The sequence below is a fragment of the Papaver somniferum genome, chromosome 5, assembly GCF_003573695.1.
Source record: "Papaver somniferum cultivar HN1 chromosome 5, ASM357369v1, whole genome shotgun sequence".
NCBI lineage: Eukaryota > Viridiplantae > Streptophyta > Magnoliopsida > Ranunculales > Papaveraceae > Papaver > Papaver somniferum.
Window position 1 is genome coordinate 147,459,221 of NC_039362.1, and position 10,762 is coordinate 147,469,982.

The following is a 10,762-nucleotide window of genomic DNA, read 5'->3' on the forward strand; positions in this document are numbered from 1 at the left end:
CAAGCTTGAGACAAAAACGCTTGCTAGTTCGACCGAGCAGTGCTCTAACAATCTCCCCCTTTGTCAATTTTAGTGACAAAACTATCAATACATATGGATTACAAAATAAATAAACATTGTAGCTTCTCGTCCACATGCTTGATCTCCTTGGTTCATCAACGTTACTCGAAATCTTTGTCACTTCCAACTACTCCCATGATTCCATAGATTTTCAATTCAGCATCATAGTTGTTGAAGATCCGTAGCCATAACAATGAGAAAACAAAAGCTCTCAATCATTGTTATACAATGTTATAGTATCATTACACATCATCAAAGTTCAATTGTATCACAACTTTGACAACAATACTATGGTGATATGTATCAATCCCCCTTATTCAATACTTTCATCTCACATAAAAACCACTCTCCCTTACATAATGATTCGAAAACCATATGTATTCGTAGTGTGAACTACACATTAATTATCCCCTTTTTTGTCAATAAAATTTGCAAAGGTACTAAAACTAGTGGGATCCTCATGAAATTTTCATAGAGATACTTCATGACCAAAGAAAAGCACATATCAACTTTTTAGAAGCAATCATAAAGCCGAAGCTAAATGCATTCATCAATGAGTTTATAAAGATACAAGATAACCCTTATAATATTCCACAGCCGCACTCCCTACAAAGATATGGAAATTAAGCGCAAGTTCAAAAGAACTCTCCCTCATAAAATGTCATCCCCGAAAGAACGACAAGAGCGACCTTACTTTACAAGAAAAGAAGGATTTCTTTTGGACATTAACAAATCACATAAGAATATGAATTTGTATCCGACAATCTCAATTAAATTAACCACAAGAGAACCTATGATTGATTAATTTAATCGGAATACTCAACCAAATTAACCACAAAAGAATTCATGATTAGTCTAGTTGGAAATGCTCACATAAGTATCCTTACGGAGCCGCACAGTATATACATCAAAATGGATCAGGGAAGATCAACACTGCGAAAGATTCATTCTATTTTCATCACTATTTGCACAATGACATATAATAGACATAATCTTTGTAAACAAAAATTCATCTTATCTTCCATCAATTATTTGCATAATGACATAATAGGTTCAATTTTTGTATGTCAAAAGTTCATTCGATCTTTATTCAATACTTGCATATCGACATATGAAAGAGATAACTTTTGAACACGTATGGGACAATCATAGTTCACGGACCCAAACACACATATCCCATAGAAATTTTCAATATATAAATCCATAAAGATTAATACTGCAAAAATCATCTTCCAAATAAACTTTCGAATTTAAATAAATAAATCCAAAAACATTGCAATATGAAAACGTTGGACATAGCTATGTGTACTCACAATAATGGTTATTCTAAACCCTATTTATCCTTCTTAAACAAAAAAAATAATAAAATTCTCATAAGAAGATTCCTATACATAAGTATAAAAAAACTGAAACCGATCACAAGCTACAACAAAGTTCACGTTCAGGAGCTTCACGAGTTTCGAGGTCATTGAGCTTGTGATTAACAACATTGACTGCATCTTCGGAGAAGATATCCTCTACTCAAGGAGCTGGTGGAACTTCATCGATAAAAGGTATGTGGAGAATTGAACTTATCTATCACTCAAAAGTCTACCTATTGTATCTCATATTTTGAGACAAAAGTCGTATTGCTATATAGACTTCGATTATACACATTTGCTATTTCAAGCCGGGTTTATCTCGCTTATCAATTTCTCGAAATATGTTTTGGTAAGCTTTCACTTTAGCTAAGTTCATCTTTACTCGTGACGAAAGTCATGTTGATATTTCAATATCTTGAAAATCGCTTTGATAAAAAATAGTTTGTGAATAACAACTATATAACATCCTCTAAGAAAGTTTCAATGATTTAAATGAGAGTTTAGAACATGTAACCATCTTTGGATATAAGCATAGTGTGTTCTCACATTAGTGTACAAGTCCAAAAACCGGGAACCTAAAGTATGCATACTTGTGTGTATACAAATGGTTGATGGAGACTGGGTAAGTATGCGTACCTGTACGCATATTGGCGGAAAGTTCACATCCGTGAATTTCTGCTGAGTTTGGAAACTTAAACAAACTCAAATCCGGTTACTTAAGTACGCATACACGTACGCATACTTAAGTGTGTTACTTTATAAAATCGGTCCTTTCATGAACTTAAACATTTATATAATAAGGAATGCAATCTTTGCAAACCGTGGCTATAAAGTTAATGAATTGATTCAAGTGAATCAAACCGATTTTTATTTGATTGTGTCTTTCATACTTCTATATGATCTAAGAAATTGAAGAACTCTCTAACTAGTTCTTTTGAAGTCATTTGAACTAGTTGTGGTGAAGATGAATAAGGTTGATATGAAAGTGCTCATATGGCTAACCATTTGGTTAACTACTGTTGAACCAACTAAGTGTACACGTTTTGGTATAATTAATCAAACCTAAATTAAGTTAATCTCGTTTGTGTATGACAATCTAAGTTCGATCTAACGGTTGAAAGATATTAGCTTGAATCTAATCAGGTTTTCATCTTACGGTGAATATTGAATGGTTTGTTACCAAGGTAACTTAGATTGAAAAATATATATAAAGGAGAACTCTAGCAACTGGGAAACCTAATACCCACACCTCTTGTGTGATACTAGTTGTGACTAGAGTTGATTCTCCTTTAACCTTAGGTTTCTCTCGAGAACCCTGTAGGTTAACGACTTGAAGAATTCATTGGGATTGTGAAGCCAGACCCAAATATTTTCTCTGTAGTTGCGTGATATGATCTTGTTGTTTTTATCGTATAAGTACAATCGTAAGATTGGTTTGAGATTTACATCTCCGATAGGCAAGATATAAAAGAAGTCACAAACATCTTCGTCTCATCGTTTGTGATTCCACAATATCTTGTTTCGCTAGTCGATTAATATTATTGTGAGGTGATTGATAATTCTAGGCTGTTCTTCGGGAATATAAGTCCGGGTTATTGATTGGTTCCTGTTCACCTTGATTTATCAAAAGACGGAAAAAAACTCGTAGGTATTTATGTGGGAGACAGATTTATCTATTACTATAGACTTTTCTGTGTGAGACAGATTTGTTTATTAAAGTCTTCGACTTTGGGTCGTAGCAACTCTTAGTTTTGGGTGAGATCAGCTAAGGGAATCAAGTGCGTAGTATCTTGCTGGGATCAGAGATGTAAGGAGCACACATGTACCTTGAATCAGTGTGAGATTGATTGGGGTTCAACTACAATCCAGACCGAAGTTAGTTTGTAGTAGGCTAGAGTCTGTAGCGACTTAATACAGTGTGGTGTTCAAAACTGGACTAGGTCCCAGGGTTTTTCTACATTTGTGGTTTCGTCGTTAACAAAACTTATGGTGTATGTGTTATTTCATTTCCGCATTATATTTTGTTATATAATTTAAATATCACAGGTTGTGCATTGTATCGATCAATTGTGAAATCTAACCCTTGGTTGTTGATTGAAATTAATTGATCCTTGAACATTGGTCTTTGGTACTATTCAAGTTTATATCTCTTATATTCAATCGGGCCCGCAGATTTCTATTTGCTGATTGCAAGTTGAATTGAGAGATATAGATATTAACTCTTTGATACATGTTTCTTAAGATTGAGTCTAACTGTCTAGCTGATTCTCTTGAAAGTATATTGGAGTTTGTCCATATAGATTTCTAAGCGAAATAATGGGTGAGGTTGTTAGACCCCCGCTTTTTCACTTAGTTTAACGATGTATCACATTAGATGTTGTATAACTTTTATATATGTATTATTTGTTAAGGGTTTTGTTATCTTGTGCATCCATGCATACGATAACACCCAATCATTGCATCGGGAGGTGCAAAAACAAATTAAAAAATAAAAGAGATGGTGTAAACTTGCATTGGAGATTGCAAATTAACATAGATTTACCAACTATGCCTCTATTGAGAGTGAAGTTTTGCAATCTCCAATGCAAGTTTACACCATCTCTTTTATTTTTTAATTTTTTTTTGCACCTCCCGATGCAATGATTGGGTGTTATCTTGTGCATTCATGCACAAGATAACAAAACCCATTTGTTAATATGTAAAAAACACATTTTTATATTCAAATCACTCGAGATATTCATTTATACAATATTAAAGAGTTTTGGGTTTTGTTGTTAGTATTTTATGTAATTATGATTCTTAAAATCGAAAATCGAAATTTAATGCTTCAATTAGGTTGTAATCATATTATCTAAGCATGTGATTAGGTTGGGACGTCACATTATCCGATGGTTTGAGGCTTGGCATTATTAACCGGCTTCATCCGTCAACACCATGATTATCTACCATGAGACCGGTTTGCTATTCAACCTAAAAATAAAAATATTTCTCATAATCGCTTCGACAAATATGGGACTATAATAACAACTTAATACTATCGTGTCAAACAAATCAGCTTTATAGATCTCAAGTATCCCCTTACTATATGAAGTAGTCAGACGCACCGCTAACTATGTATCTTTTGAATCTTTTGATTGGAGGATATATAAAAACGAGAAAAAACAAAACTCAAAAAATATGGCCTCAAAGGTGCAGAAAAAGAAAATCAAAACTAGATTATTAAGAGATTCTCGATACCAAACTCATCATATATATATATATATATACACATAGTACTAGTTAATGTAAGAAAACTGAAGAACCCTTTAATGCATATTATGAGCGTATTAGCATCTTGTAGAAAATTGACGATACAGTTTCTTTTTAATCTCCTTTCCGACATCAGAAAAGCTTCGCGCTACTGCTTTCTCGTTATCCCATATGAATGCATTATTTATCTTCTCTTCATCTTCTTCCTCATCTGGATCTAAGAGAGACCCTGCCTCTAGAATAGGGTTATCCCAAAGGTGTGTTCCCTCTTCCGAAGGTAATCCTCTTGGTGAAGGGAAGTTTTCCATGTGAGATTTTCGAGGAAGATTTTGTTCATGTTTACTTGAATAATCTTCTGATTCATTCCACACTGAACTTGTAAGAGAATATGATCCGAATGAAGTTCTTGATGTACCAGACGATGATGGTGACGATGTTGATGCCCGCGGGGAACCCATTAAGTTTCCAAACCCTTTGATTTCCTTGTTGATTTTTAAAGCTTTCAAGCGAGCAGCCGTTAAAAACTCTCCCCCCTTTAGCAGGTTTAAAACTCTTTCCGATTTCTTTTCCATATTGGCACCCCAATTGAACCTGTAATGCCATATAACAAAAATAAATACCTAAAGGACCAACATGCAATTAACAACCATATCAATTTCTTTTGTTTTTTGAAAAGTGTTACTATCATGTTTCTAAATTGCCAATTAAAATCAGAGAGAATATTATTTTAGAGGTAGGACCTGTTGGCATTGTTAGATCCACACCAACTGTTTTGAGGAGACCAGATAATAACCAATTTTTTTGGTAAAATATTCTTCCAAGCGTGGTGCAATACATTCTCCTAAAAATGAGTAAATTTTTCGACATGCAACCTGATCATTTGTAGATTTGAACTGGTGGTGTCCATAGACATATTAGTGCTAAAATTATCTGATAATAATTACCATCTCACAATGTTAACGGATCATGCTCCATCATTGTGTATGCAGTGAAAATGAGAGTAATATCTTACCCTTTCTCGTCAATATATTTGAATGCACCTAGCTCTTCAATGACATCAACATCACATTTAAATTCCTCCGCAAAATCTTCAGGACCATGAGTTAGTAAATAATCAAGTAAGGACAAGGCTTTGTAGGATTGTCTCCATTCCTTCCAATCGACCGCATACAATCTGCATTTGTGAGGAGGATTCTTAAATATAATTCAACCAAATGCATGAGAACAACCTGATTTAGTGAATAAATGTGCAAACAATAAATTACCTCTTGTGAATAACTTCAACAATTCTCCAATAATCATCAATATCAAATGAAGCATCAGCTATTCTATTCATTTTTCTGGCATCCGGACTCCATGGATCAGAGTTTGTTGCTTCCTCAGCCAACCTTTTGTAAATGATAAATGTAACATTGTCAAGAATAGGAAAGGGTTGAAAACGCATCACCGCGTTATCAACAAGCAAATGGCATATTTTCAATCATTTTTAGTTGTACAAATATTAAAGATGAAATAAGAATCCGAAAATTTCTTACAGTTCTGCTTCAGTAACATCGGTTAAAGCTAATCGAGCCACTTTATATTTCTCTTGAAGGAAGTCGGATGTTTTCTTCTTTATCTCATCAAACAATAAAGTTCCCATTTGTTTCCTCCAAGATACTCAACTAAGGTTTTCTCCGATGTGCAATGTCAAAATATGAAGTTTGTACCGCCAAATGTTGGCTTCCCGAGACCAGATAAGTCGCCAAAAATCCCAATTTATGAAAGGCTTCTATAATACTCAAAAAGTGTAAGAAATGAAAATGTCGTTAAGAAAAATATGAAGCTTTGATTAGATAGGTAATTTATAACCTTGTGAATTACTAGAGATTTATTGGGTGGACTTAATTTTCGGTCATAGTAGGAAAGGGATGACTGATTCAGGAACAAATGAGATCCAGAAACATGGGCCTAAATTTAGATGGCTGCTATAGGGGGGATTTTATACTGACAAACTATGACCCTAATAAAAAATTGGGCTCATTTTTTTTTTTCAATATTTATTTGTAGTGGAGCGACTACTGCAAAAAGTGCCTGAAATTGTCAAAACCTGTAGAGGAGTATAAAATTTCTTTTGGTTAGCCAATATGCTTCTTATATTAGTTAATTATAAGATATGGAAAAATATTGATTATCAAATTTTCAGGAACAGTTGAACAATTTTGAGTGCAACAATATCAACAAATCTCCAATTCCCGAACCACCATTTATCTTTCTTCAAAAGTAATCCAAAGAACAAACCCCAAAATCCAATTATAAATCCCAAAGCAACAACACCATAAAAATGGAAAAATGCCACCTATTTTTTGAATCATCTTGATAATTTTCATCAATTTTATTTCGGGAATTAGTATTGCCATCATCATTGTTTTGGTCGCCCTCGCAAGCGTTCTTTGTAAGGTACCCCACAATAAAACATTGTTGAGGTACGCAGAACCGTCTCCACTCAACGTATCAATATGAGGTCCTCCCGGGATCGTACCACTCAAGTTATTATAAGACAGGTTCAAATAACCAAGAAAATCCAATGATACTAAAGATTGCGGAATAATTCCAGATTACTTGTTGAAACGCAAATCCAAAGACTCTAAACCATGCATGCTTCCTACACTATGCGGGATCTGACCGGAGAGACGGTTGTGTGATAGATTTAGCCTAGAAAGTCCTTTAAGTAGACCTATCTCTTCTGGAATGTTTCCCTCAAGAATGTTGGAGGACATATCAATTCCTGATCTATAACCATACAGTTTCTCAAACTGTAAAATCCCCTTGCTCACCATTTGCAATTCCACACCGGCCAGATACGTAGCACTAAGTGAGACCGTATTGTTCGATCTACTTAGTAGCATTGTTAAATTACGTAATCTCCTAGGAATTATCCCAGTGAAATTGTTTCTTGATAAATCTAGTATTTGGAGTCGAGGCAATCTCTTTGGGGATTGACCCACTGAAACTGTTTGAACTCAATGAAAGAATCTTGAGGTTATTGAGTGAACCAAACACACTGGACATGCTTCCTCCAAAGTTGTTATTTCCAAAGTAAAGAATTTCCAACTCGTGAAGTTTACTGAGGAAATGAAGAGGATCACCATCCAGACTGTTGTCATTTAGTAGGAGAAATCTCAGTTTTTTTGCTTGTGCAAGCTCTTTTGGAACAGTCCCAGTGAGCTTGTTGAACACAAGGCGCCAAATGGCTTGCGCATCTACTGCTATATATAACTTCTTGTTCAATTAGTATTAAAAAACGATTGATTATCATTCATTTGCGTGATAATCTGGCATCCCATTAAATAGGTTTACTCAAATGCATCATTGAGATGATTTCGTGCACATGTTTGAGCCAGCACACAATGCAATAAGTCATTGAGTGATACAGGACAGAACATTGATTATGCTGGGGCAATGCTTTGAGAACTCCAACAAACATGTCAATTCTTATACGTCATGGATTGGGGAAATTAATTACATGGTATTGATTTTGAAAAAAATAAATAAAACAACATAAACCACAAATACAAAGTTAAAATCCCTTCTCTTCTAACTTCAAATCATCATCTAAATCTTCTTGGGACAACTCACTACTATTGGTCTTATTTGCGGGTTCGGACGCCGGTCCTGGAACTTGGACATTACTTGTTGATAAAGAATTGGACTCCTTGGATCCCTTTCTTCTGTCCTTTGATGTTGCAGCAACACCAACTGTAGATGGTGATTCCTTGAGTTTCTTCTTCCGAGATGACTTTGGAATGGAAGGAGCGTCGAGTCCCTCGTTACTACTACTAGAGTGGTCCTTGCTTTTCTTTGTTGCTGATGATTTTTTCTGTTCCGTTAAATCTAAACTGTGGCCACGTCGTGATGACTTCTTTGGTACCTCCAGTTCTTGAGTTTCAGAACTGTTCAGCGTTACGGAAGTTGAGTGTCGGCGGTTCCTCGATGGCTTTGCCACTTCAGAAATGTCTTGTGTTGATTGAGGAAGGTCTGTACCCTCTTGGCTCAAATCTTCATGTAATAAAGCATATACAAAGATTTCATGAGTCTTTTTGATTTAGTCAGATATAGTAGGAAAGTTTCCGGAGGAAAATTCAGCAAGTGAGACTTTTAAATGAATTACCTTGAGAAGCATTTTTGGCTTTGGACTTGGTATTGGCTTCTCCTTTCTTATTCTTTGCTTTGGATGCACTCTCGGAAGCTTCTGATTTCTTTCCATTCATCTGTATTGTGGTAAAGTTACACGTAATGAAATACGCAATTCAAGAACCATGCATGGAACGTAGTATTGCATTGTTGCATTTAGGTAACTTACCCAGCTTGGGTTAGCTACAGCCGGACCCTCGACTCCTATATGAGCTACATGTTGTACGTCTGTCGGACATCCTATTTGCATCTCTTCCTCCTCCTCCTCCTCGTAATCATTTTCTTCAAATAGAAACAAAGAAAAGATTTGTTTGTTTATTTTATTTTTATTTTTATTTTTTTTGAAAAAAAATGACAAGAAAATGAAAATCTGACTTACCAAATATCTGCGAAATGTATCTTAAGCCTTTTAAGATTCCCTTCATTTTAATTCGTCGTGCTCATGCATTAGGTTGTCCGGCAAGAATCTTTCTGGTGCACAAAGAAGCATCCGTGAGGAGGCGCATCTTGTTGTTATGCTCGTCAGGCTTTTGATGCTGATCAGAAATCGAACAAAAACAAATATTGTTGATTCGTAAATAACCACAACTTTGACAAAACCGCAAAACTACATCTTAAACTTTGAAAGAAGAGTTTTACCTTTCAAAAGCGAATTTGCATGTATGAAATCCTCGATCATTCGAGGCACCGAATCGTTAATATTACCAATCGAGACGATATAATAGTATTATAGGACAGAAACATTCATCTTCGCAGAAAAAAAGACGAGCCAAATATTTCGTCTTCTGACAACGATTTTCTTTATTTGTTGTGGAACAAGATGCAAAAGAGAATGATGTTAGACAAACAAAACTAGCTTAAAGGGAAAAAGTTTCAGAAGCAACAATTTTTATTTGTTAAGACTGAAAATTTTCATAATTTTTTACCAGAAAAGTTAAAGATACTGGAATTGAGGAAAAATAACGTCTGGCTAGGAAATTTGAGATGTAAAATTTAACAGCTAAAATAGAGGATGAGTTTTTGCCAAGTCTGCTGAAAAACCGCGGGAAGGAATGGTGAAAAACTCAGAAGCTAGAAACATGCCTATGCCTAGTAGAAACGAAATTAAATTTCTGTTTTAAGATTTAGTAATGAAAATAAAATGCTAGGTATACACCACCTCTTTATATCCGTTATTTCACTGTTCAAAATCTGACAGTTTAAAAGTGTGTATTTATACATTTTTTTTGATACTAAATAAAATTTATTAATCAGTTTCTTTTAAATACTCTCTCCGTCCCACTATTAAGTGACATATTTATTTTTGGATTTTTCCCCACTATTAAGTGATCTATATCACTAAATAAAGAGATATTTCTAAAATTATCCTTTTAATTGATTATAATAAATATAAGAGATATTCATAATTTGATAGGCATGTTTATATTCGTTACGTAGGTGTTTTAAAATGCTTTTCAATGGTATGAAGTTTGCGAACATCCGTGGTGTAGTGTGAGAGATAAATCATTTCAAAATTTCACTAGTTATTATCCATAAGAGTACAATTGTAAAAAATGCTTAAATATACTCTTTTCCCTTGCTTGTCTTAAAAATTCTGCAAACTTAAACTAGGTCACTTAATAGTGGGACGGAGGGAGTAGTACATAGTCGTCCTCAATCCATTTCACAATATCAGAAGGATAAATTGAGACATAAGAGAAGCTATTTGCTTCAAGTCTAGATTTTTTTGCTAACTCATGAGCCACACTATTGCTTAATCTATTGACTAACTTGCAAAACCAAAAAACATTCTTTAAGAACTTGTTCTTGACTTATAAAATTAAATAATGATTGAACCAATTCACTTGTGGATCATTACTATGAATTGAGTTCACCAAGTTTTCACAGTCAGTCTCAATGATCACTTTATTGAACCATTC

The 10,762-nt window shown here is 34.5% G+C and overlaps 2 protein-coding genes across 2 annotated transcripts; both read right to left on the minus strand.

The window, feature by feature from the left end:
* Positions 1-4,633: 4,633 nt before the first annotated feature.
* On the minus strand, positions 4,634-6,492 carry LOC113277952 (epsin-3-like). Its single transcript, XM_026526909.1, has 4 exons — positions 6,206-6,492; positions 5,936-6,058; positions 5,683-5,844; positions 4,634-5,261 (listed from the first exon to the last, which is right to left on the minus strand). The coding sequence occupies exons 1-4, from the start codon at positions 6,310-6,312 to the stop codon at positions 4,748-4,750; spliced, it is 906 nt and encodes a 301-aa protein (XP_026382694.1). The 5' UTR covers positions 6,313-6,492; the 3' UTR covers positions 4,634-4,747.
* Positions 6,493-8,115: 1,623 nt separating this feature from the next.
* LOC113277953 (CRIB domain-containing protein RIC7-like) lies at positions 8,116-9,790 on the minus strand. Its single transcript, XM_026526910.1, has 5 exons — positions 9,483-9,790; positions 9,223-9,379; positions 9,013-9,125; positions 8,821-8,920; positions 8,116-8,708 (listed from the first exon to the last, which is right to left on the minus strand). Exons 2-5 carry the CDS (start codon positions 9,266-9,268, stop codon positions 8,230-8,232), a joined length of 738 nt encoding a protein of 245 aa, XP_026382695.1. The 5' UTR covers positions 9,269-9,379; positions 9,483-9,790; the 3' UTR covers positions 8,116-8,229.
* Positions 9,791-10,762: the final 972 nt, after the last annotated feature.